The sequence below is a fragment of the Sparus aurata genome, chromosome 7 (genome assembly GCF_900880675.1).
Source record: "Sparus aurata chromosome 7, fSpaAur1.1, whole genome shotgun sequence".
In the NCBI taxonomy this organism is placed as follows: Eukaryota; Metazoa; Chordata; class Actinopteri; order Spariformes; family Sparidae; genus Sparus; species Sparus aurata.
Genome location: NC_044193.1, coordinates 10,785,734 through 10,812,893, shown reverse-complemented (window position 1 = coordinate 10,812,893; position 27,160 = coordinate 10,785,734). Strand labels below are relative to the sequence as shown.

The 27,160-nt window shown below is 39.7% G+C and overlaps 3 protein-coding genes across 4 annotated transcripts; 1 reads left to right on the top strand and 2 right to left on the bottom strand.

Moving 5' to 3' along the window:
* The first annotated feature begins 2,674 nt into the window (after nucleotides 1-2,674).
* rbsn (rabenosyn, RAB effector) lies at nucleotides 2,675-13,024 on the top strand. The gene is made up of 12 exons (XM_030422903.1): nucleotides 2,675-2,807; nucleotides 3,647-3,924; nucleotides 4,255-4,389; nucleotides 4,506-4,606; nucleotides 5,152-5,197; nucleotides 5,300-5,461; nucleotides 5,551-5,813; nucleotides 5,996-6,066; nucleotides 6,160-6,246; nucleotides 6,346-6,448; nucleotides 9,028-9,132; nucleotides 9,348-13,024. Exons 2-12 carry the CDS (start codon nucleotides 3,762-3,764, stop codon nucleotides 10,449-10,451), a joined length of 2,340 nt encoding a protein of 779 aa, XP_030278763.1. The 5' UTR covers nucleotides 2,675-2,807; nucleotides 3,647-3,761; the 3' UTR covers nucleotides 10,452-13,024.
* Nucleotides 13,025-13,110: 86 nt separating this feature from the next.
* On the bottom strand, nucleotides 13,111-15,097 carry mrps25 (mitochondrial ribosomal protein S25). Its single transcript, XM_030422905.1, has 4 exons — nucleotides 14,853-15,097; nucleotides 14,231-14,337; nucleotides 14,039-14,126; nucleotides 13,111-13,600 (listed from the first exon to the last, which is right to left on the bottom strand). The coding sequence occupies exons 1-4, from the start codon at nucleotides 14,984-14,986 to the stop codon at nucleotides 13,411-13,413; spliced, it is 519 nt and encodes a 172-aa protein (XP_030278765.1). The 5' UTR covers nucleotides 14,987-15,097; the 3' UTR covers nucleotides 13,111-13,410.
* A 740-nt stretch (nucleotides 15,098-15,837) lies between these two features.
* Nucleotides 15,838-27,160, bottom strand: nr2c2 (nuclear receptor subfamily 2, group C, member 2). Of its 2 annotated transcripts, none has more exons than XM_030423312.1 (15): nucleotides 27,002-27,160; nucleotides 24,646-24,727; nucleotides 24,273-24,368; nucleotides 23,853-24,053; nucleotides 23,590-23,695; nucleotides 23,260-23,439; nucleotides 22,383-22,539; nucleotides 22,196-22,286; nucleotides 20,339-20,484; nucleotides 19,986-20,163; nucleotides 19,660-19,781; nucleotides 19,407-19,546; nucleotides 18,893-19,030; nucleotides 18,554-18,659; nucleotides 15,838-18,377 (listed from the first exon to the last, which is right to left on the bottom strand). In XM_030423312.1, the coding sequence occupies exons 2-15, from the start codon at nucleotides 24,700-24,702 to the stop codon at nucleotides 18,203-18,205; spliced, it is 1,893 nt and encodes a 630-aa protein (XP_030279172.1). In that variant the 5' UTR covers nucleotides 24,703-24,727; nucleotides 27,002-27,160; the 3' UTR covers nucleotides 15,838-18,202. The 2 variants fall into 2 exon arrangements, with proteins under 2 accessions (XP_030279172.1, XP_030279174.1); XM_030423314.1 differs by lacking the exon at nucleotides 27,002-27,160 and adding an exon at nucleotides 26,315-26,895.

The following is a 27,160-nucleotide window of genomic DNA, read 5'->3' as shown; positions in this document are numbered from 1 at the left end:
TTGGCCTGATCAATATGCAAATTATTCATTACCGAAACATGCCCACAACTTTCAGCTCCAGCAGTGAGGCTCAGGGTCCAGCAGACTGCCGGGAGAAAATGCGCAGTAGATCTCACACGCGTGCAGAGACATATTTCGGATGGAGATTTCATGCATAGCCAATCTCAGAGAGAAGGCAGAAGACAACAGATAGGATTTAGATGAGCCTTTTGTGGCTTTGTGAACCCTTCAAATTCAGAAAAAAAGTCAACATGTGATCTCCTCGCAGATTATGTCTTTAGTGGAGATGTCAGTTTTGAGACCTTTAACAAAGAAAAAACATCCAAGAGTTCACAAAGCAAGAGCACAAATGAGAGAAACTTCAAAATGAATAAATTCACAGTAAATACAATATTATAAGGAGGTGTACTTTTTTTATTTAGTCAGCTTGACACCTCATTATTTATTATCCTGACACCCAGAATGAGACAGTCCAACAAGTTAGATATTAATTTGCCCCTGACTGACTAACCTTTAAATTAAGTTAAAATGAGTTTTCGGCTCCTTCTGACCTCTCAATCCTCCTCCTCCCAGTTGACATCAACAAGTACACTGCACGCATCACACATGCTATCTTGATTCTCTTTTGCCACTGAGCTGGAGGCTTAAAAGTCTTATTTGTGAGAAAAGTTGGTTTTTGAGTCTCATTCAGTTGGGCGTGAGGCTCAAATATCAAGAATAGGTCCTTTAAACTATTGATACAGTTCATGAACTGAGCCTGAAATAACTGAACATCTTTAAACTAGATTTTGACACAAGGCCTCGTCAGGGTGGGTGTTGTGTTATTAACTCACCCTGAGGCTCAGGGTGAGTTAATAACACAACACCCACCCTGACGCTCTTCTCATTTCAGGTCATATCTTAGTGCCAGGGTCGAGTTTTCTGATTTGCACACCAACCTTGCATTTGCCAACATAGCAACATAATTGAACATACATGTTTCTGTTTCAAAGATCAAAAAAAAAAATAGATTAAAAAAGTACATTGTGTTTGTCACTATGGCTTAAAGACAAGTAAGTCAAGTGACAAATATCACACTCATGTGGCACATTCAGGTAGAGGCCTGCCCTGCAGGAAGGTGCCACGATGCTGGATTGGGGACTCAGAAACAGCTGAGCTCCATCATTTCCTGTTGCTCACACACAGACAGAGCAAACGAGAGAGATGAAGAAAACAACATGTCCCGGTCGGCTACACTTTTATCAACCTGACCTCCTGCTGTTATTGGCTGGGGGGAACAAACCCATCACCCAAATGATGACACACACACAAAAAAAATGCAAATGGCGGAATAGGAAGAAAATAAGAAAATACAGTCAGAGGACAGAGTCTCTGCAGATACAAGCACAAGAGTTATGATTGAGAGGGATCACGTTGTGCGTTTATAGATAGTCTCTTAAAGAGACTCCTGATTACTATGACTTTAAAGGAAATGAAGAGATTCGAAGTAGGCAGAAGCAAATACTCCTGCATCTCCTTTCTCTGGCAGTGTATCTAACTTTTTCACCATGGTATATTTGAACTGGTAAATTTGTAAGTGACTGTGTGTTTTGGAGGCTCAAGGTCTACAAGGTCTGAACTGTAAGATCCCTGATATGCAGAAATAGATATAGTTATTTTAGATGCTACAGCCAGGATCATTAGTATAGATTCCCCACCAAGGGAAAAGTTACAAAACGTTTACACCAACATTAACTACAAATTAAGAAACTTATGTATAGCATTATGTGATTCCTTAACTTTCATACACATATAGTTTTTAATAGAATAGAATTGCTGAAATCCAGTTATAGCTTTTGAGTTTGGTGCCAACCAAAGAGTTTCAGTGGCCCCACACAGCAAAATCTGTAAAATATTTATAGAAATTCCTTGACCAATTACAATGTGAATTTCAAAAATAAAGTATTTGATAGAAGAAAAAAAAAGATGTTAAAGCGGACTATATTCCACGGAAGCTCATTTTCCACCAGTTAGAAAAAATAAAACAAGATGATAACTTGATGAAAGAAATACTCCTATGGTAAGTCACGATTATGGGACAAAAATATGAGAGCAATATATAATGAGAAACAAAAGTTTCTCTTATAAATTGTCTTTTTATCCAATCATTTCTTCATTTAAATTCGTGATCATGACTTTTTTTGTGTTCTTTTATCAAGAAATGATGACTTTTATCTCATAATTATGACTTTTTGAAATCATAATTATCCTTTTTCCCCTCATAATTTTGACGTGGTTTCCCATTAGCCTACTATGAGTTTTTTATGTCATAATTCTTCTTTTGAACTAATAACTATGACTTTTTATGTTATGATATCGATAATTTAAGTTAATAATTTTTACTTTTTCAGTTATAATTATGATTTTATGTAATTATTTGGGATTTTTAAAATCATTGTTATGATTGATGATAATTTTTTTGTCATAATTCTGACTTATTATGTCATAATTATTACTTCTTAAAATCATACTATTCTTTATTTACCACATCATTTTAAAGTTTTATCCCATGACATCCTTGACATGAAACTTGATCTAAACATAACATGCACATACCGTAGATATCAAATAAACACTGTATGATAACAGTATCATACCCTGAAAGCAGCCCGTGTGTGAATCGTGTGGTTTGTCCCTCTTCGCTTCCCTTACAGACTGAATGCTAATCACATGACCAGGCAGGGCTGCTGCTGCTGCTGCAGCTGGTGTTGTCGAGCTGTCAAAGGGAGGACCCAGTGTCAACCAAACAGTTATTGTGGTGTTAAATTGTAAGTAGACACCACGCATCGTGTCGATAAGTCCGAGAGTGTTCGTATTTGCGAAGTTGGAAGTTATTTGTTCTCGCGTTTTGAACAACGAGATGGGGAAAGAAATCGAGAGCTGCTGTTAGCATTTTCTAGCTAACGTTGTCCAAATGTAACGGCGGCCGACGTTAGCCAAAATGTTAAACAGTGTAACTTCAGCCGTTGGATTGTTAACCGATATGCTAACATCACAAAACAAATAGAATAGAGCTCACCTCCAGGCAAAAAACACAAATACTTTTCTTTTAGTAAGGTTTGTTTTGCACTGACTGCGTGTGTGGCATGTACAAGCTGACTTAGTGGATTAATTGGGTGTATAAACTCTTAGCTAACGTTATCTGGTAGCCTTAAAACGTAAGTCATGTTAACTCTAAGTGCATGAGATAAAAAAAAGGGGACGTATGTTGCGTTGAGTCACTGAAATCATTGTGAAATAATCGGCGAGGAAAATTTGCGTGAGTCATAAAACTGTCGGTTATCTTGTTGGCTGGAATTGCATAAGGATGGGAGTGAAATGGAACAAGTTTTACTGGGCTTATGTGAGCAATAATACACCATAATTTACTGAATTTGAAACATGTAATAACCCCAACTGTATTATAATACGCCCATACCAAGTTAGAAATTAAATATATGTTTTTGATAGTTGTGCCTGATGGATAGAAATCCCTTAAAAGCCACAGTGTCATGGCAGACATGAGATGAAAAACAAATTCTGTGTTTTTGGGCAAGTTAGTACACACTTAACTAATCTGGAGTTTTATGTACTGATTTTGTTGAATCTGCTTTGTCCCGCTTTTCAGTGTCTCTGGTGTGATGGAGCTAATATGGGGTGGGTTTCCCACCCCGTGACATGTGGACCGAAGCAAGACTCCTGCACACCGCATCTGTTCGCCAACAACACGGCTGACTGCTGTCATGGCCTCCAGTTATCCACCCCCCTTTGAAGGTACAGGTGAAGTGAAGGAGGGCTTTCTCTGCCCGCTGTGCCTGAAGGACCTGCAGTCATTCTACCAACTCCAAGACCACTATGAAGAGGAGCACTCTGGGGATGACCGGCACGTTCGGGGACAGCTCAAAAGTAAGCCTAATTTATATACAACCATTGTGCCCTCTAGTCTTATGTGTGCTGATTTGTGGGCATGAGGACAGTGTGGCCTCCTTAAAATGCAATTTCAGGAGAAGAATTTAAATTTGATATAAGGGCACTGCAGTGCTGGACGAGGGGGAATTGTTGCCAGGATGAATTGGCAAGTTTTTCTGCTGCAGCCTCTGAGGGAGGAACAGCAGATGAAACAGAGATTAAGCACACACACAAATGAATCATACTGTACATAAGATTCAGTGTATGTCATATCCTCTCTGCATGTTGACACATGAAGTTAGCTGTGCTAATTTTCTTTGCGAACAGGTTTGGTCCAGAAGGCAAAGAAAGCCAAAGACAAGCTGCTAAAAAGGGACGGAGAGGACAGACCGGATACAGGCAGTTATGAGTCCTTCTACTATGGTGGAGTGGACCCCTACATGTGGGAACCTCAGGAACTGGGTGAGACTGAAAAACTGCTTCTCATATCTATTGTATATATTTGATAATTAGTGATGAGAATGATTAAGAAGGTGTTAAAGCGGCAACCCTTTGTTGAACTCTTGCTGTTTTTACAGGAGCTACCAAAAGTCACCTTGACTTCTTTAAAAAGCACCGGGCAGCCAGGATAGATCACTATGTCATTGAGGTCAACAAGCTCATCATTAGACTGGAAAAGGTCTGTTTACAATAGGTTTTCATAACTCATTCACACCATCATCTATCTGCTGTTTTCATAACTCAATAAAATTACACTGAGGTTAGGGGTGGGGAAAAGGCAATTCTCAGATGCATCGCAATTCTCTCCTAAAAGATTATGCCTCAACGCAGAAAAGTTGTTTAGTTTAGTTAATTAAACTTTAATAAATAGTTAGTTACTGTTAAACAATGAAATACTTAATTAAACATTAAACAATTGTTAAACAGTTTGTTTTTTTGTTTAAAGTTGCAGCTAGTGTTTATAAACCTTAACGGCTGCTCAAAGTTTGTAAGACACTTCATAAACAGTGAAATAACTTGAATTGTGATTTACCATTTAAAAACACATATTATGAATAACTGAAAAGTCAATAACCCCAAATTTGGATCTCATTCTGTAAATATCACAATAATAGTGTTATCATGAATTTGTGTTGGTTTGTTTCCCACCACTACCTCAGACGGCTGTAACTTCAGATGGGCTTCACTGTGCCAACTTATTCACCATGAAAATTGTCGTTTCAGTTGACGTCGTTTGACAGGACAAACTCAGATGCTGCCAGGATCAGAGGTTTGTCCACATGTGTTTTCATTACAATTCTGACTCCTCTCAGTGTACTGTGATATGGTGCATTTAACATTGTTAATTAATGAGTGTTCGTTCCCTTTAAAGCCATTGAAAAGTCAGTGGTGTCATGGGTGAATGACTCGGATGTCCCGTTCTGTCCCGACTGTGGAAACAAGTTCAACATCCGGAACAGGCGTCACCACTGTCGTCTCTGTGGGTCCATCATGTGTAGGAAGTGTATGGAATTCGTCCCCTTGCCTTTGGCCCGTACGTATGTACAGAACCCCTTCAAACAAGGATATCATTAGATATCAAGTTAAAGTTTTATGAAATGTTTGCCTGGTTTCTGTCCTCAGAAAAGCTGATCAGTGGAACCCGGGAGGCCCTGTGCGTGCCTGGAAGCCCAGGTCAGACCCAGTCGCCCCCAGCAGGAGGTGGCGGCAGCGGAATGGGCTCCAGGAGGGGCAGCATCAGCAGCCTGAGCAGCGTTACCTCCATGCTGGAGGAAAAGGATGATGAGAAGATTCGCTGTTGTCACCACTGTATGGACACACTGCTGAAGAGGCAGCAGAAGTTGGAAGAGAAGGATCATGTGCCAGATATTGTGAAACTTTACGAGGTAAAAATGAAAAGAACAGATTTCTCATTCTGTCTCCTCTTCTGTTCCCAGTAGTGCAGTGGATTCTGGGTTTTCTTTTCATGCTGTCTCGAGTTTACACTGCAGTATCCTTCCTGTCATACAGTGTTTTTCTTTTGGGCTTTCCTGTTGTTCACTTTACTCTAAACTTGTCTTCCTGTCAGAGGCTGAGGATGTGCATGGAGAAGGTAGATGAAAAGGCTCCAGAATACATCAGAATGGCCGAGTCTCTTAAGTAAGCCCCATGAAAAAGCATTTCTGATATGAGAAATAATCTTCGGATCTTTGATTTGAGAGACTGTTGCTCAGCGGTTCTATGCTTTCACAGTGCCGGAGAAACCACATACAATCTTGACACTGCTGGTGGACTGAGACTGGAAGTACAGAAATACTACGAACTGATCGATGCCCTGAGGTAGATATCAGTCCTTAATCACTGTTTCCAAATTGAACACAAGTCTTCTGTCATGATTTGTCTTTTTTCAAATGCTGCTGTTTTGTGTTTTATTCTCAGTAAGAAAATTTTAACACTAAATGCAAAAGATGATCCACCACCGCATCCGAAGTCTATCCAGCTGCAGAAAATGATCCGCTATACAGCCACGCTGTTCGTCCAGGTGAGACCAGTGACAAAGACATAAACCACATTCAGACAGAATAAATATTAAAGGTGGGATATGTAAGAATTTTGGTTAAAAACAAGCAAACATCCAAACTTAAAGTGGCAACAGACAACTTTCCCACCCCCAGCGTTTCTTAGTGGTATTATTGATGCAGCCACTGTTGCAAAGACAGTTGGACATGTCTGTTTTCCTCAGTTGCAAATTGCAATAAAGTGAGTTTATTTCAATCAGTTGGTGTGTAGTAAAAATGCATCACCAGTTAACCTTTCTTTTCTTTTCTCAGACAAAATTGTATGTGATACTAAGGTTTATACAGGGTTCGTACGGGTGCTTGAAATCCGTGAAAGTGCTTGAATTTCAATGTTGTGTTTTCAAGGTCTGAAAAGTGCTTGGATTTTAGTTTAAGTGCTTGAAAGTGCTTGACATTATGTCTATGTTAATGTCATATACTCTGTCTTTCACAAAATTGGGATCAGACTGGATAGTTTGCTCATTACAAGGAGAAATAAAATCAGTAAGAGATCCGTATGTGGAGATGTTTCCTCCAGGGCTCCGCTGAGCCTCTCTGCTCCTCTCCGCGACCTGCCGGTCTGTGTGTGACCCCACCCCTTTCAAAGAGAGACAGCAGGAGATGACAAAATGCCGGGAAGCTGTTGTTTTAACAAGCGTTGGCTTGAAAATGATAACTACAAACTATGGTTAAGATAAAGACCGAATCAAAGAGTGGCATCATGTAAGGTCTGCAAAAAAGATTTGCAGATTTGTGCAATGGGAGAGTCTGTGCTCTCCAGTCACAAGAAATGTAAGTTAAGACTTTTTGAGTAACTTAGGCCAACACTGCACATTAACACTTTATGTTCACCGCTAACGTTAGCTAAACCATAACATGCTAAATAATAGTTAACGCACCACTAATCATGTTAAGTGACCTCGTTAGGTTAGCGCCTGATTGTCCGTGTGTCGTTACACATGCAGACTGGTAGCAATAGAGAAGGATGGCTGAAGAGAAGGTTGAATTTGATGTGCCAGAGTCAGAAACTGACTGTTCAGTTTGTCTCTGTTACGTCACACCAGGCACTAACATACGTAAGAGCTTTAAGTGTGAAAAGGAAATGTTCACTTTTCTCCCATTTTCATGACTTACTTCTAATAAATTAACATTAGCCTACATTGTAAGGCCCTTTAGCTAATGTTTATGAAGTTTTTGTATGTTTTATCTGGATACAGACTGATGTGAAACAGATTGACGTTATGTCGCTGTTCTATTGGCTGATATATTATAGTCAGTAGCCCAGCAGCACTAACCTGTTGAGGCAATGATAGCTTACCTTGTTATTGCTAGCCTGGACGGGGATCTTGCTCACAATTTTTCTAAAAGACGGAGAATCCACTGTTGAAAGTGGCAGCATATCTTCGACAACATACTCTGCCACAGTCTCCTCACTACTTGAGTTTCAAGCATCGCAGATGGGGAGAATGTTTTTGCTGCTTAGTTTTTTCTCAGCTCTCATCCTCAGTTTGCTTTCTTTTGGTTACTAGCTTAATGTTAGTGTGGCACCGCTCTAGATGTTTCGTTAAATTACTTGTGCTGTTACTGGGATTTGTACCGAGTAAAATATTTTTTTTGTAATGCCTTACATTACTGTGTTACAGCAAAAAGTAATGCATTACAGTAATTGCATTACTTTTGTAATGCGTTACTCCCAACACTGCATTTTGAAACATACAAACTTATGTCAAAAAAGAAAATTACAGGGTGCTCTCAGGTCTCTCTATGTCTCGGTGCAGGTGTGCCTGAAGAACGCCAAGTGGTTTCCATTTTTTTGGATAAAACTTTGTGTTCTCCTTTAATTTCTAAACTTTTTGCTATTATGAAACATCATTTTAGATGTTTACAGCATAATACAATGTACATAATTGTGATAAAAAGTGAAAAAAAAAAAATGAGTGTATATATTCCTGTAGATATGTATTTTACCCCAGCGATAAGGTGCTGGAAAAATTTGAAGATGACCCTTAAAAGTGCTTGAAAAGTGCTTGAATTTGACCTTGAAAAATGTGTACGAACCCTGTTTATAGAGACCCAGTCTAGACACTGGTGGTTTCCATATTCTATATCCATCATATTTTGTGAATATGTAATGAAATGTTGTTAATCACCATTTACAGGATAATGATACATTGAAGCAGAAAACTTGTCTCTTGCCAAGTTGAACTAAAATCATTAACAAAATATGAAAGAGTAGCAGTTTCACGTTGTGACATCGGGTTGGAAAGCTTGTTTAGCCTGCTAACAAGCTGCTAGCGTGGCTAGCTAGCTAATGGCAGTCAGCGGTGACTATAGTAATCTACTGCTCTTGTTTGTTTTGAGTTCGGCAGTTGTTACATATTACACGTTAAACATGAAGAGGAGGTGACTAAAAATGTTTCCACCTTTCCTAGAGAAATACATCCTGTCAGAACTAGACTACTAACTTTGTTACACTTAATGCAGTGTTTGTGCTACCAATGTCTCCTGCTTTGATGATTTCTCCCCCTGAATTTACCCTGTCTTTGTATCCTTCCTGTTTTAGGAGAAGCTGTTGGGTCTTATGTCTTTACCCACAAAGGAGAAATATGATGCGCTCAAAGAAAAGAGGAAGGAGGAACAAGAGAAGAGACTCCAGCAAGAGAGACTGGTAAGATTCAATCAATCAATCTTAATTTGTGTAACGCTGATTGACAGCAAAAGTTATCTCATGGCACTATTCAGTAGGAGCAGGACTAGACCATACACTTTAATTAATGTCTTTACAGAGACTCAACATGGATTGCATACAAATACTTCTGTGCTGTCTTTTCATACATGTTACAAGTTACTGAATGATTATTCTTAATTTCCCCTGATCAACAGGCATCCCAGGAGGCCCTGAAGAAGAGGCAGGAGTCAGAGAAGAACCGTCCACCTCCAAGCACCAACGGAGAGCTGCCGCAGGCTCCTAGAGCTCCACGCATGACCAAAGCTGGTGGTTGGCTGCCCTCAGCAGACTCTGCCAATGCACGCAGCGAGCTGGAGGATCCCCTGCTGCAGCAGATTGAGAACATCCAGTCATTCCTTCGTCAAGCACGGGAGGCCCGGCGGACGGATGAGGTAGCTATGCTGGAGGAGAACTTGCGACAGCTGCAGGATGAATACGACCAGCAGCAGACCAGCCTGGCCATTGTGCTCTCCCAGAAGTTGGCCGAGGAAGAGAGCTTGCAGCAGGGTGAGCTCGATCGTCTGGAGGCCCGGGAAAGGGATGAGAGGGAGCACTGGGGCCCTGCTGTGGGGTCCACCCAGCCTTCCATCACCTGGGGGAAGCTGTTGGATATCAGTCCAGCTGAGGGCTTCCAAGAAGAGGAGGAAGCTGAAGCAGAGGAGGAGCTGACTCCTAAAGCCGACAGGAGTCCATCCTCTGTTAGAGCATTCCCTGCCCTCACAAGTCAGGAGGAGTCACCTCCCAGGCTGAGGAGCTTAGGTGGGCATGTAACCCCCCCTGGTGGTGAAGGACAGAACAGCACCACCCTTAACCCTTTCGATGAGGAGTCTACTCCTATTGAGGAGGATCCATCCAACCCCTTCTTTGAGGACATCAAAAAGGAGCACAAAGTAACCAATGGGAAGAAAGAATACAACCCCTTCGATGAAGATGAAGACATCGAGGAGGACAAACAGGCTGAGACTGTAACTGGAAACCCCTTTGAGGAGGAGGATGATACTGACACAGGTAACCCTTTCCTTGAGGCGTCTGGGAATTCTCCAGAGGTCTCGACCAACCCCTTTGACGGGGACGACGATGAGGTGTTGCCTGACGTGGACATGATAGAGGAGGAACTGCTGCTGCAGCAGATTGACAACATCAGGGCCTACATTTTTGATGCCAAACTCAGCGGCCGTCTCGACGAGGTGGAGCTCCTGTCAGAGAACCTCAGAGAGCTGCAGCACACCCTACAGGAACAGAAAAAAAAGAACCACTGACACATTTCTTTCAACTCCGCGAGTCCGATTACCCACTACTTACCAAGTCCTGTAAGGCTAGCTCACTTTACATGACTTATGAGCCCACTGCTTTTAGTTTGGGGGAGGTCTGCTGCGCCACGCCAAGGTTAGATTAGTCCCAAAATTAAATACATACTAGAGCTCAGTAGTCTGGAGTGACTCTGTTCATTTCTCTCTAAACTACTTATCCTGCACAAGGGGCGCAGAGGTCTGGTGCCTATCCCAGCACAGTTTATAAGCACTGCTAGTAGAAATCTGTTCGTACAGGCAAGTTGCTGAACATATTAACCCTGTTGTATCAGTGCGAACGTGAACAATGGAAGATAAATGAATGCCACTTCAAAGATTTTTAATGGGACTGTCAGATGGTTATTTGAGTTGAGTTTGGCTGTACAGAAGTCAGGATGTCTGGTTTGGCTCTCTGCCATAAGATCAATGAACAAAGTCAAAATGTATTAATAGCTAAGGGTAAATACACAAGAGCCATGCATGTTTTAAAAACTATGGTTATATAACGAGTTCGGAAATTTTTTCTTTTTTTAAAGGTAAAATCATTGCAGAAGAACCAGAGATATTGTCTTTCTTGTTTCATACTTCTTGTGGTTCTTCGTTGTTATAATATACCACCTACATTACCCACAATGCAATGGCTGACGGTCAGGTCAGAGATTAGCGTGTGAATGCTAGTAGCAGTTTATTTAGCCTCAAGCAGGCGACAGGAGTGTGGTTAACTCACTTCTTTCTAATTCCACACCCCCAGATTTATTTGTTTTCAATCTTGCCGCCTGTTTACAACTTAACGGATAAATTCACTCAAAATGAAAATTCAGTTTTTTTACTCAACTGTCATGCTGATGGAAAATCGAGTGAAGCTTTGTAGTCCACAAAACATTTTCATAGGCCACAAAAACAAGTCCCCATCTCCTTCACTTGTTAAGAAGAATACTGCAACACTGTTTCGTCGTGAAGCTCCAGAAATGTTTTTGCGGACTATGAAACTTCCCACGACTTTCCAGTAGGGCGAGGATGAGTAGAGGATGACAGAATTTTAATTTTTGGGTGATCTTGTCCTTTAAAGCTTGTGGAAATTGAAAATCCTGCTGTTGATTAAACTTGTACCAAAGAACCAGACCATACATTTCTGTTCTAACTGGGCCACAAATTATCCTCAGACAAAATGACCATCTGATAATTTTACGAGAAACAGTTGAAAATTAGACTTTTATGATTGTATTTGAAAGACACTTATCATTGAATAATGTGTTTATATATTAAAATTTAATCACGGGCGTAAATGACTAATTCAGTCATATGTTTCGCACCACTTGTTGCAGCGGCTGGTTTTGTGTCATAGGGATATTAAAAGCACATAACGCAGAATCAAGCCATTCATGTTGCTCCTTTAAGTTAATTGTCACTCATGTTGACTATGATGACAAGGCAAGGAAAAGCTTTTATTCTTTAATCATACTGTTAATTACCAAGAACACCTTAAATCAAAGTATTTCTTCTAACAGCTGATTATTTCTGTATCAGTGAAAGTTGCTTTTTCTGTACAAGCGAATTGAAACCTGTTCCTCCTCAGTGATATTTTCTCGTCCTGTCTGCATGGTTAAGATCAAAGTGTTACTAAAGCTGATTCACTTCATCGGTCATTATTTTCTGCATCTTGTCTACGTGATTAGCCTTGGCATGGCTGCCTTTTTAATGCCACAGTGAGCCAAGTGAGCAAAACATTTTCCTCGTCCTCCCGTTCGACCCCTAAAGGTTGTGATCTCACCGTTTACAATGGCACTACTGATCCAACTGAGCACTTGGGTTGCATGATTCGTGTATCTGTGTTTCTTTGAAAGTGCTGTTTAACGCAGGACTTTCTATCTAGCTATTGGCTGATCTCGTTATCCTGCTTTCATGTTTTGTACATTTGGACAAAAATGATAAAATCTCTCAACGTATCGCTACTGTTCCATGCTGTCGGGCAAGATCTGTATGTAAAGCATGTTGTCTGTCCAGTAGGTTAAGTCCATTTAGAGTTCGTCCACCCAGCACTTCCCATGAATATCCAAAACACTATTTGCGAAGGCACATCGTAGGTAACTTTAAGTGAAGAAATAAGACACCGGAATTCAGTGTGCACAGACGTTTATCCATTTATGTAGAGTGACTAATTTCTTTTCTTTTTTTTCATATCAATTACACTACATAAATGCCAGCAAGTATTATCACTCACAGTGCTGCCTAGTCCGTACATGGATGTTTCATAGTGCTTTCCTGTCAGTCAGAATGTCCACATTTCTCTTCTTAGACATAACAGTGTTTAGTGCAGTCTGTTGATCTCACTGCTCATCTATGACATCCACAGATTTTAAGCAAGACACGTGACACTGTATGTGTTTTGTGACATTGTGAATAAGTTGAGGAGCTTTGTTAATGTGTGTTAGCTGTTGATTTTAGCAACAACAATTGCAAAACCTAAACATTTTGGATGCACAGATATTGATTTAATAACTTTAGTAAAATCCATTTCAACACCAATAAAAAATGTAAAAAAAGTTGTCTAATGAAAAATGTTCCTGTTTCTCATTCCTGCTCGGTGACCAGGTTGGTTGTTATTATTAATATTGAGATTTTCCTGTTATTTACATAGAGCGACAGGCAAATAAAGATTTTATTTGAATGTTCACATTACAGCATTGACACCAGGTCACATCATGTACAAACACTGGGTGCGGGTCGATCGCCCACGACAGGTCAAGCTGTCAAAGGTTCCTGCTGGTTACGAAGGATTAAAAATATCTCAGTCCAGCCAGTTATGATCCATTAAGTAAGACATATTTACAACAAAAAATGCAATGTCGTAGTCCTTTTTTGCATCATCGTACAAAATCTAATCATAATATTGTCCAAATAATCGACAACATTTTTACTCCTCTTCTTCTCACTCCTGTGACGCCGCCATCTTGGCACGGTATTTGCCTGTCATCTCCTTTGGCAGCGGTGTGGTGCCAGGACACGGCACCTGGCCGTCCACCTCACAGATACACTCCCTCAGACAGTACTTTTTCGGCCCAAAGTTGGCAGGGTTGGAGGCCTGCATCTTCACTCGAGCCTCAGCTTGTAACATTTCGCTGTCAACAAGAGAGGGAGGGAAGTCAGTGTAGTCATATATATGTTGTTATTATCATAGAAAACCTCAAATTATTTTCATGACTTGCTCAGGCACCGTCATGGTTACTTAAAGGCAGTCATTTTCTGATAGACTGAAGTTTATAAATATTACCAATATATATTTTCTTCAATTATGTTGTAATTAGAATGGACACTGTTTGTCTCCGATTGAATGATCCAGTTTTCGTAAGGGAGTTGATCTTTCCAAGTGAAATGTAGAAATGGATGCACATCACTCACAATCTTTGAGCATTGTTTTGTGTAAATGTCACAAGCACCGTCACATATTCAATATCGACATATATAGTTAAAAGTATCTAATATTTGATTTATCTAAGCTCTAGTCATAAACGAATATAGTCATGTAGGTGCTCTCATAATAGCTCTGGATATCTTACTCTGTTTTGCCCAAAATCTTCTTCACATGTTGTGATATTTGTTTGTGGTCCTTCCCTTCCACATCCACCAGAACCTGCTCACCATCATCTGCAAGGAGACAGAGGAGGTGAGGACCAGCTCGATACTACAAGAACAACAACAACAACAATAGTAATAAAGGCCAAAATTACAGTGTAAACGAGGCTACACACCCAGGTAGAACTTCACAAACGGCGACGGTGTCATATTTTTGAACATCATTATTTGGACCCATGGGTTTTTGTACTGAATCTGGGGAATATTGAAGAAGACAAACTTTCTGCAAAACAAAAGGAGAAAATGCACAATTTAATCACACAACTGCCAGTCTGACGGAGGTCCACTTTGGCTAACTTCCACAAGAGAGGACAGCTTTTTAAGATTCTTCTTGGCTCTGAATGAACAGACAGCCTCACATACTACCACCTGATTATTAGTTGTCATAGCAACAATTTTAGATAGATAGATAGATAGATAGACTTGAGCTTGGGAGGTCAACAGGGGCTCTGGGAAATTGTGAAGAGCCTTTTTTCACTGTTTTCTAACATTTATGAACAAACGATAAGCAATCAACCTATCAACGAGAAAATAACCACCATAATTATGGATAATGTAAGTAATTATCAGGCCTAAATGTTCATCACTGGCAAACCACAGCACTTTAGATAGCAACAGTTCGCGTTATAAGTGAAATGGTTCCTATGAAATATTACAATGTGAAACTGAGAAAGACACAATAATGCGTTGTTTTTTCTTTAGCAGGAAATGTTTTAGCTAGCTGTTGTTAGCTCTGACCTTGCTCCGTCGCTAAGCTCTCCGTGTGTGTTATAATTGACCGTCATGATCTTTACTCGGTTTTTAAACATGATGTCGCCCTTCTGGAGGTACTCCAGAGTCCTCCGGATCGGAAACCGTCCTTTCATAGGCATTTTAAAGTTGTATTTTTTTTTTTTTTTATCTACAGGAGAGCATTTGAAGGGACTGCAGCTTGCAGGAGTCGCACAAGCACACGGTGAGGCGCGTTTTGATGACGTGTACGGATGTTGTCGTCACCCCAGCGACCAATTAGCAATTTTTTCATTGTTATTTCTAGAAGAAAAAATAATAACCAATAATCTATAGTATAAATTGATTTATTTATTTATTGATATATTCTTATATATTTTGTAATGATAATGTCACGTTTTACTATGATATCTATTTTAGTGTCCCCCAAATAATGAGGATTTGTGTTGACGTTTTAATGTTTTATGTCTCTTTCATAGTGTCTGTTCATTATGGAAATGTCATAGTGCTGTGATTAATTATTACTTTATAGTTTGTAAATCAAAAGTTTCTAGAATAAAAAGGATATTAATATTTCTAGCATTGTTTAGAAACAGTGTTTACCAGAGTTTCTATGTAGAAAGAGATAAAATAAAACAATTAAAGGACAAAAAACATTACGTCTTACTTCCAGTGTTTTAGAAGATGAGCCTTACTAACTGTAATGTCACAATGTTAAAATCACACATTCAGAAAAAGGTAAAATGCATTTGACAGCTTTTGTGTCCATTTGTGGTGAAAATTCTTCAGATTTGCATTTGAGTCATCGTTTTCAACACGTTAACATATCTAGGAAACAGTTACTACAGTTACTTTTTAACTTCATCAAAGGAGCAGCATCACTTAATTGATGAGAAAAATCTGGTATTGTCCATATCATTAGCAAAGCTTTATGTTATGATAGCAGACTCTACAGTATCCAGGTGCTTTTCCAGCATGAACAGACTCAGTCATGTCATAATTCATATTCATTTATTTTTTATAATGTTTGGCTTCAGAGAAGCCAGCCTCAGAGACTGGAATGCTGATACAGGAGCTCAGTCGGTAATACATTTGTTTTATATTGTCATTGGTGTGAGGTAGAAATGTAGGGTTGTGATAAAATGTGAATGCCGTCAGAATTTCTCGATCTGTGTCTGAAGAAATACATTTTACATGAGCAGAAAAACAAAGTACATTTACATTGTATAAAATTTCAACCATATGATACTCCATCCACAAAGATGAAAAAAAAACAAACAACTGATCTTATTTCCTCTAATGTGGGAGCTTTTCATGGTAAATATTTTAAAGCCACAACATTTAAATTAACATTTTTCATACAGCATTTAATAAAATGCACTTTAGCAACTTCATCATGCATTGCAATGCACTATAAAAATTATAACAATACTCCTTATTGGGACAGACAGAGATTATAAAACCTCGCTTAAAAACAACATGCACTCATTTTTATGAAATTACATGTACAAAGGTCATTTCACGACAGTGCCTTTACAAAGTCTGAAAGGGTTTTAAACCCAATATTACAATTGACATTTATTTCACAAGACATAATCCTTGTTTATTTCTTTACATCGCTGTTACTATTCATGTTGCTGTGGATGCTTATTCTGACCTTTTACAAGTGGGTTAGCCGCTGCACATCTCATATCACATATGTTCTTCAAGACATCCGTGCACTCGAGACTGGCTACCAGAAAATGTCTTGTTTTTTTTTTCTTCTATTTTTTAAATCAAGGGAAACCTGCCCAAAAGTACTTTAAGTACACTTAGTATGCAACACGCAAAATTGTTCACAACAAATTAAAACGTTTTTAGAAAACATATAAAACACAAAGTTTTAGTCAGCATGAACACAGTGGAACGCCACAAAAGCTGATGATGTGCACTTAGCAGAGTACAAATGCAAACACACGTACAAAAAAACATTAGCATAGCTACACATAAGTAACATATCTGAACCGATAATCTTAAAGATAATCTAATTCTTTGTAGGATATCATTGCAACTGATAAATATGCAAACAAAATCAAGATTGAGAAAAACAGTCGTGACACTGCTGGGACAGAGGGAAATAACATAGAATTGATTGTCATTAAGGGAAAAGTGATGAGGTGATTGCACAGGTTATATTAACAACAAACTCATGATGACCCAGAATTAAGTTTAGCTTAACATGAAAACTCCCCAAACCTAAAAATCTGAGATGTCATTCCATATAAAAAAGGACATACGGTCAATTATAGAGGCTAATTTGGCTTACGTGAAAGTGAACACGTTATAACTGGCTAAGAACGCACACTATGATAGCCAGTCTACATTAATAAAGTTTAAGGATTAATCAATTAAGGTTTAAGTTAGCTCTCTAGTACCTGATTGCAGATCCCATTCCAACACTTTTTAAATATTTATCTTTATTTTTTCATTATACCCTGGTACAATGAGACTTTGTCTGGCTTCTCTCTGTTAATTAAATAAAAGACATGTACAGTAAACAGAGTAAAGAAGCAAACTAACTAATAAATAATACACATAAGGAATTGAAGATTCATGTCTCGTACCTTCTATCTTATTGTGTTGGTTTAAAAAAAAATCAATCAATTTAAAAATTGAACAGGGAGGACATTTTTACAAAGCTTGTTTGAATTTTTTGTGTGATATTCAGAGAAGTCCAACTGAGTCTTTGGAAAAGCCTGAATTAAGAGCACTAACAGATCATTAAAAATATCAGTTTGTACAACACAAATGTGCCCAAATACCAACAAATACCAGTACTATATGGCTTCTAGGTGCACAGGTCTAAAAGTACTTACGCAGATGTTTTTAGTCCTAAATCACTCCTTCCACATGTAAGATTTATGCTTGGGAGTTTTAGATTAAGGACTTCTGATGTCTGCAACAAAAGCTAGTGCTGATTTATGTATGTGATCAACATGAGAGCATGGTAAGGCTTATAAAAGAAAAAAATAATTTGAAAGGCTTAGCTCAGAAGGTGAATTTGCAATCAGCTTTAAGTGCTATAAAGACATTAATGGAGATGAGTGTCGTTGCAGCTGCAGAGGATTCCTTTTTTCATTCAGTTCAGAGTGACTGAGTTTAGGACACAAAGGAAAAAAATACTCAAAACATTCAAAGAGTCATCCTGGCTCTCCAGTGCTGGATTCCTGAATGACTTTGCACCATGCATCGTTAGGAAACAAGGGGTCGCTGCAGGATTCTGGACTACAGCTCAACAGTTAAGGTTTACTGTTACTGCTTACTGTGAGTACCTCACCCATCTTTAAATAGACAGTTCTGGCTGTTGCGGTGATGAGCTGTCATTCTGTGGGTTCAGAATCCTGGCTGTTATACTCAGCTGTCTCCATCTTGAGGATGTAAGGAATGATGCTGTCAATAGTGACGTTACCTATCAAGCCGGTGAAGAAAAGCTCCTCTGTGATGCTGGAGTTCATGAGGCGCAGGGCCGGGAGACGAGTCAGGATACGTGTCAACCTGAGGAAACGAACACACAGCAAGTACTGCAAAGTAATCTTCACCAGCGACAGCAGTGTGGCACATTCAGGGAGAACCCTTATTTACAATGGTACCGAGGTACAGATGTACACTCACAGCAGACACAACTAAAATAAATCATTGAACGACTGGTTAGGTTGGAGGTATAAATGTACCTGTAGGAGTCATCTGGGTATGTTTTCTGCACGTAGTCCTGCAGCTCCATCAGTGCTTTTTCCTGGAACTTCTCAATCTGCCCACTGCTGTCCACACCTGGGTGATCTGTTGGTCAAATATACAACAGCTGTTTTCCAAAATGCTAATACAGATCATTTCATTTTTGTCCCCCTTCCTTCTAGAAAACAGTTATGTAGAATTAAGAACAGACCGACTTGTTTGCGTAACCTTAACTCCTCATAATCAGTTCACTTGTGTCTCCTAGCAGGTTTCTTAATGTACCAGACAGGGTAATAAATTATTGAAAGTTGATTCTTGATTAAGAAAAGCAGACTCACCAGGGCTGAACAACACTATAGCCTTCAGGTAGGCATATTCGTAGCTGTCAGTCTCCAACCTAGTCATGCTGTTACAGAACTCCTGGAACTTCCAAATATGCTCCATCACCTGCTTCACCCTTTCCCCCGAAAGTTTGTCTGAAAGAGAAGACAATGCCAACTTTTCTTCTTGTTGTTTAAGCAGTATCTATCCAGGAAAGTGAATTTGAAAAACAACAAAAAACATGGTGTCATCATCAAAAGATACACGGACCAATACACAACGATGTAGCACCATCTGCGGCTCATATGTGTATTACTGGAATGGGTGACATCAAAGTGGTACAACCTATTTTTCATTGGTTTCATAACCATCTAATCAACAGTGTCCAGTTTCACAAGTGTTGCCAAGTGAATGAAGCAATTACAGAAAGCCTCTTCCCATAGTCTTCTATGCTTAAAAAGTTATTGCAACTTTGGACACAAATCACATGTCTCAATGTTCTGTTTTTTTGACTAGTTCTGAGGTCCATACCATCCTGGATGCTGCTTTGAAGGTGGTTGATGATGGCAGTCAGGATCGTCGACAGGTTCATTATATGAGCGCACTGAGCGAGGCCCAGGGTGAACAGCTCATTCCAACAGGCTCGCACCAAACTTGTGTTTGCCTCCTGGCTGAGACAGAGGAAAAAAGTAAGTGTGAGCATGTATATAGAAGATAATGCACTGTATTCACGTAGTCTTCAGAAATGTACATACTGAAAGACAGTAATGTAATCCATTCATACCCAAGAGCTGAGAAGGCAGGGATGGAGCGTGCCCAGTGCATGGAGAGAAAGAGAAGTCTGGATGCTGACTCACAGATGTAATGTACATTCAGATACTCGGGCATGGGGCTGGGCATGGTCAGCTACACAGAGAGGAGAAGACAGAGATGAAGGACAAAGGAAATTATTAAAACATATTTGGCGACAGATAAATGCCAAAGTTGGCCTATATTAAATATTGGGTCTCCTACAATTTGGAAATTGTAGTCGTCCATATTGCAATTTTCATGAAATTTTGATGAATTGTTAAACCCCATATGTGAGTAGTGTGTGTTGACTCCACCCACCTTAAAGCCAACATGGCCGTCTGTGAGCAATGGTCCCTCCACTTCAATGATGGGGGTCTCCTGGTCTCGACCAATCAGCTGGATGGTTGTTCCACCAACACACTGCGACTTCTCTGCCAGTCTATGTCCAACACCAACTTCAGGTGGATTGAAAACTTTGGCCAGGGTGTCAAAGGCACTGTGCATATCACACAGAAAAACCAGAGAGACCATGAGTTGAAAAAAATAGAGAAAAACACAGAAAAGCTAGCTAAAAGCCTAACATGGGCAAATGTCAGGGGTAAAATCATTGCAGATAATACAATCCAATGTGAATGATGTTTATTGAATGTTGCATGGCACTGCTGACTGACCGTGTTATCTCGCTGGCAGACTGCTCCTCATGTTGGCTGTCCGAGGTATCGCCATTGTTTAGATTCTCTTTGAGTGAGTCACTCAGGTTGGCCAGTGATGTCACCACATTGGCTAGTGTCCCCAAGTCCCCCTGCCCAGACTCCATCTGTTGACAAACAAAACAATGCAGATTATCTTTTCATCAAATAAGTCAACTGAACCAGGACCCACTATAGACACAAAATGAAACACAAACATGTCTGCAACAAAAATAAGTGACACATGCTCAAAATACACTGATAAAACTTTCTTTTTGTTCTAAAAAATAAATCTGCCTTAAACTGAGAAGATTTTTGACAATCTGAGCTGGATTTTAGTCCCTGACTAGTTCTAAAATCAGGTTTGAATTTTCAGCTTGCTAAATGTTCAATTTGAGGTACAAAGTAACACTTTCACCTAAAATAAACTTATAATAACCATCATTGATAAATTGTAAATGTACGGTTAATCAACCTTAAATTAATAATTACTGGATTAAGGCAATGAAAGGCTTAATAAGTCATTATTACTTTTTAATAATCAACTATAGATTTACCATTTATTAATGAGCACTATTGCCTCATAATCACCCCTGTAGGTTTGTTGCTTAGTTTGTTATCAGGATCACAAAAAACTACTGAATGGATTTCTACGAAACCTGGATGGTTGATGGGTTTCGGCCGAGTCTCTCGCTTTTCTTAACCATCGTGAGGCAGTGTGTTTTTCGATATTTTCATGTATTTCTCAGGAAATAATGCACAGATCTTGATTAAGAAAAAATCTACTTGATGGCTGATCGAAATGTGGATCCTGTATCTGGTGATCTTAAATTACACTTAAGCAGTTATGGGTGGTTTAAAATTTAGAGACAAACAGGGCGACTTTGATGTTGGATTAGGCTTGATTGAGTTAGAGGGGACTGTTGGTTCTTGGAAGAGCTATGCACTTTACTGAGCACCATTCTAGTTATAAATTGCCACCAGGTATAATTACCAGATCAATGATTAGGATTTCTGGCAGGTTAGAAATTACACTCAAACTGCTGACTCCAGTCATGTGCGGCTCCATATTTTTCTTCATTTCTTCCAACTTGCCATTCAAAATCAATATAAGTATCAGAATCAGAATCAGCTTTATTTGCCAAGCATGTGCACATGAAATGTGACTCCGGTTTTTAGTTGCTCACAATGTACTTACACACAGTTCCAAGAACAATTTACAGGAATTTATTATCAACATATAGCTAAAACAAGGACAAATAAGATGGATAATGTAGGTCAAAATAAACATATTATGTACATACAGGTAAGCGAAGAATCAGGTGTCTGTAAAAGCAACAGTGATCAACAACATACAATGTCTTTAAACAAGACAATTGTTTCTGTAAATTGTAAATAAAATATAACTTTTTGGCCAGATTGACACAGTTATGTAGTTTGAATAAACGTCATACGAATTTCAATAGACAAAACAGCGTGGGGTTTCTGTGCTTATGTTCAGTGTGAGCAGTATCATCATAGACAGTCAATCGATCTACACAGAGCATAATTGTTGCAGGTTCTGGTCATTCAAAAGGGCTGAGGAAAAGTGAGTTCACAAAATGTACAAGATAAATTAAAGCACACAGTGTCTTCCCAGCTATAAAGATCTCTAAGTGCAAATGTCTTTATTTTGTTTCTGCTCTAATACTAAGCACCAAACATAACAACCCCATAATACAAGAGCAACAGAAACTTGCAACATCTCCGTCTGAACGATTACACATATTTCAAGGAGCAGAAGGAGACAGACAGCAGCAGAGCAGGCAGATGTTATATTTATAGTATCTGCAGCTGTACCTTTGAGTCAGTGGCCAGCAGCAAAGTTCCATCACTCTGGATGACCGGCTGCTGGATATTAACTAGCATCCCCTGGTCCAGCAGGCTGGATCTGCACGGCACCAAAGAGCATCATCAAAAAACAGTTCACATTACATCAAGAGGGCTGGGGGCCTGAGGTCTGTCTGTAGCTCATATTACCACTGACCTGGAGCCATCTGTCTCTGTATCAGAAATAAAAGTTGGCGTGGCGATGAGTGGACTGTTCAGGTCCTTGCGAATGTAGATCTTTTGGGTGGAGGCAGCACAGTTGGCATGCTTCTCTCTGGGCACTACGTCAATGGGCTTTCTCTCACTCTGGACAGCTGAGAATAAACAGAAAGCATAAAAACTGTATTTACTTTTTTCTAATCGTTATAACAATAAAGATTATCCCTAAGCAGTATTCTTGCACAGATATATTATTAAGGTTTCTGTAGTGTCCACAACATTTGACTTAAAAGTTTTAAAGAAATTTTTAGGACCACAAAGATGCAATTTAATGCTGTTTTTAAAGGCATAGTATGACAGAAATCTTGTAGGAAAGACATGACCTACAATTTTTTTTTAAGTACATAAATGTATTATCATTTATATCACATTTTCCCAGTATTTCTAAGTTGTACAGAACAATTCCTAGTAATATAAATGTCACTTTACTCTAGCAGGTTTAACCAACAAGTTAAAGCTCTATAGTTAATAGTTTTTTCACTGTTAAAAAAAATTAATGTGTCATAAGCTCTTTATTAAGCAACTGTTAAGTTACGACTGATATTTCTTAAAGCACTTCATGTTGTTACCTTAACAACAAGTTTAAATAACTATAAATGTACCATTTATTAAGGATGGTTATTGTGAAGTGTGACCACCACTTTTAGTATATTAAGTGTAAGATTGAAGCCTTTTTTTTTTGAGGGAACTGAATTCAACTTTTCAACACTTTTGGAGACCTGCAGACAACCAGATAATACCGGATTATTTTCTAAGCAACATTGTGTTTTTCTACATATTTTCATATCCTGTTCTGGATTTCGATGCTAACTCACAATCAGTCTTCATTCCCATCTTAAGGCATTTCTTCAACCGACAGAACTGACAGCGATTGCGGTGGTGTTTGTTGATGACGCAGTCCTGTTTACTGCGGCAGCTGTAGGTCAGGTTCTTTCTTACACTTCGCTTGAAGAAACCTTTGCATCCCTCGCAACTGACCGCTCCATAGTGACGCCCTGCACACAAAGAAACTAGTCAGTGTGTGTGAGTCACTGTGTGCGTGGGTGCATGTTCGACTGCTGAACACACAGTCAGGTTCGGCATCAGGATACATCGGTAAATACACAAACAAATCCTTACATCACCTGGTAAAGAAACGTTAGTACCTGAAGCCTTGTCCCCACACACAACACAGTACTCCACTGGCTGTGGTCGACTTAAGTCCCCCGACTGCCCTAACAACCGTTCCATTGACACTGGATCTGTGACAATCTGAGGATCAAAGTCAAACACAAACCATTTATCTTGTTTTTCACCTTAACACAATGTCAATATCATGGTTATAACACTGTCTGAAAATAATAACAAATACTTCCAAAAGTACCGTCACACTATGTACCAGGGGGTGATATTATGGGGGGAACTGTACCTGTATTCTTCCTGGCATCAAGCTGTCTGCAGCAGTGAAGATGAGCTGCTTAGTGTTGTGGCTGTCTGGTGAGGCCAGGATAACCTTGCCTGCCCCTGAGCTGTCAGCCGTTGTCAGAATGAACTGCTGCTTGGGAGCACTGGACGGCTTCATCGCTGTCACTATCTGGATCTTCTGACCTGTCTGCTGATCAGTTACAATCTGACAGAGGGAGACAGAAAGAGAGGGAGGTGGAAATTAACATGCACCAATGAGGTTGAAAAAAGAAAAAGAGAAAAAAAAGAGAAGAGAGAGAGACTGAAGGTTGGAGAGATAAGTCACATGTTGTTACATCAACTTGTTCATTGCTGCTGCTTCTGCAAATGTGCCGAAACAGGCAGCAACAGGTAGCAGCAGTGTCACGTCATCTGAAGCAGTTACCTGTATTCGCTGTGGTGTCGTTGCAGGCTCAGTGGAGATGATCTGAAAGCGCTGTGGAGACTCACTCATCATCGAGTCTGATGGAGAGGATGACACCTGCAGATTGTAAACACATTATAATCAATAAGTCTACAACACAAATATATATTTACTTGAGTCTGTTTAAAGCATAGTAATGTCACTCTGCAACATGTCTACAGAAAAGCTGTCTATAGCAGGTAAGTCTCTATGGCAATAAATAAAGGCAGCATCCAATAACCAGACAGCCAGACAGAGGCTGCAGTATTTGAATTAAAATCAACTTTAGGTTAAATGGAACAACTCAGACTGCGAGCAAACAGTACATCATCAAGGTCACCCAGTGCACGCTCACCTCTGCCTCATGCTCCTCCACTTTCTGCTGAGCGGGCAGATTGAGGTTGGTCGTCATGATGATGTAAGGTCATTAGTGATGTCTGTATGGAAAGATGCCACAGACATTAATCAACCACAAAGGTGCAAAGTGTCACAGAAGAGCAGGCCAATGCCGGGGCGGTTTTACTAATATAATGTTGTTCTGGTGGGTCACAGCGGATGCATTATTACAATTTGGTGACAAAATGAAGTGTTCATGTTTAGGTCTAAAACTGTGTAATTGTACCGCTGACTGTTTTAGTCAGTGCACTTGAGACTTCAGTCGTAGTTATATAAATGTTAAAAATTCTCAATCAAGAAGGGGAAATGAAAAACACTGTACATCAAATCATACATTCACACATGCGATCATTTAATGGCGAGAACCGAAAATAAAATACACTAAATAAACAACTGCTTACTGCTCCACATCTTCCCCGTCATTAAGATCAGATAATAGATTTTCTACTGCATCACACCTACTCTTATATTCTTCCTGTTCAGATACCTTAGATAAATACTTTGTGTGACAAATCCAGCCTTGACATGACTGCAGTGATGTCACCACAAGCCAAATCCATGACCTCTGAGTGTGACCTGGACATGAGATTTGAGAGACCGTTGATAACCAGATTACACTGCAGTCTGAACCCCACAGTGACCAATATGACACAGGACAGCTGATGTCCCTCCATATAAATTAACCACCTTAGATGTACACATCCCCATTTCCCAGCTGCTTTTCCTACTGCCATTGCTTCTTGGAAAATGGCAGGCTACTAACCTGGTGTGTCCCTTTCCATTTGACCTCATAATGATTATGGTGTCTGACATATTGTATCACACAATCCAGCATATTGACACACAGAGGATGAGCAGACACCGAGGGAAAAATACTTTTTTGCACTAGGGTTGCACCAGTTATTCTGTCGTGTATATTTGCATATCTACAGTATTGAATTCTAATATATGTGTGACTAGATTTTTCTCTTTGACGGCCAATAATATTAACACATTTTAAAATGTTCTACTTTGGCTCTGATGCAACATCCTCTGACCCAATATCCAGCCTACGACAATATTCTAATTGCTAACACGTCATAATTAATCGCCTATTAAGAGTGAATGATCCCGAATCTGCAAAGTAACTAGTCAATAAATGTATCAAATAAATGTAGTGGAGAGGAAACAGAGGTAGCAGAAAATTGAAAAACTCAAGCAAAGTACCTAAAATGTATACTTAAGAGGAGCATTAAGTATACTGTACTTCGATTCATTTCATCACTGATCGTTGGAGATTTTCAAACAACGATTAACATTTTGACTGCAAATGAATATCAGTCCGAAATATCGATTTCAGCTTCCTTGCTTTCTAATAATCGGTAGCCATATTGTTCGACCCCTACTACCACAGACAATACTACATGATTTCTGAAGCTCTATATTTAAATTGTAGGTGACACATTGCATCTGAGCATCATCCTCTGCAGAAATAGGTGTCAGGATATACTCCCACCATTAATGACCTCCCTGCACTTGACAGTTCTGACCCTGTCCCTGTTAATTTGGGATCATAACTACTAATGCATCCTGACAGCCTAAGTGAAAACTGATTTATGTGACTGCAGTGGCTCCACATGCTTACTCACCAAAGGGAGGAGCATGCTGCCTCACGCTGTGGACCGATTGGTCTAACAGAGTGCCCATCATCAATACCTCCTTCCCCAAAACGCATCACAACACAGAACAAAATGGAGAATTTGGCAGTCAGCCAATAACACTAGAGACGAATCCTATTGATAAATATACTGGAGCATTTTTCTTTCCAAACTGTAAGTTACGGTGGAAGACGTGATGTGCTGATCATAAGTATGAAAATGCAGCCCTGGTGAATTAAGTCACAGTCCCTGTCATCTCAACCCACTTCTGTCCCCGGGATGGCAAAGGTAAAAGGGTCGAGTTCATCTGCAGCAGCTGTGGCTTTTCACTGTTAGCCGTTTAAGCTAGCTTTATTCACCTAAACGCAGTAACGGCTGCAGCAGGAGCCGACTCTACCCGTGTTTCCCCTTTCTAGCATGCAGGGACTACTTGAGGTTACGTCAACGGCAGTGTCAGATATTAATACATAGTTTAACTGTCTGTAAAGCAGATCAGTGTTGCCCGACAACGCCAAGCTATTCAAGCTCCCTGCCCCGGATCCCGAGCAGCCAGAGTCGGCCAGGAAGGGAGCTCCGCATCGGCAGGCTAACAAGCTAGCTGGAAGATTAGCTGCGCTCTTTAATCATCCAGTATCTCACAGAGCTTTCAACGGTTTTCAATGCGAGGCTGAGACTTACCTCCGAGAAGCGGTGGACACAGATTTAGAGCTCTCGGCTATTTTATAAAATATTTGTTTTGGTTTTCTTCTGTTAAAGGTCATAGTTCGTGACCCCGCTCCGCCAGCGCGTCGGTGATGGTTCGTTTTTTTTTTTTTTTTACTCCTTCCTCTTTCGCGT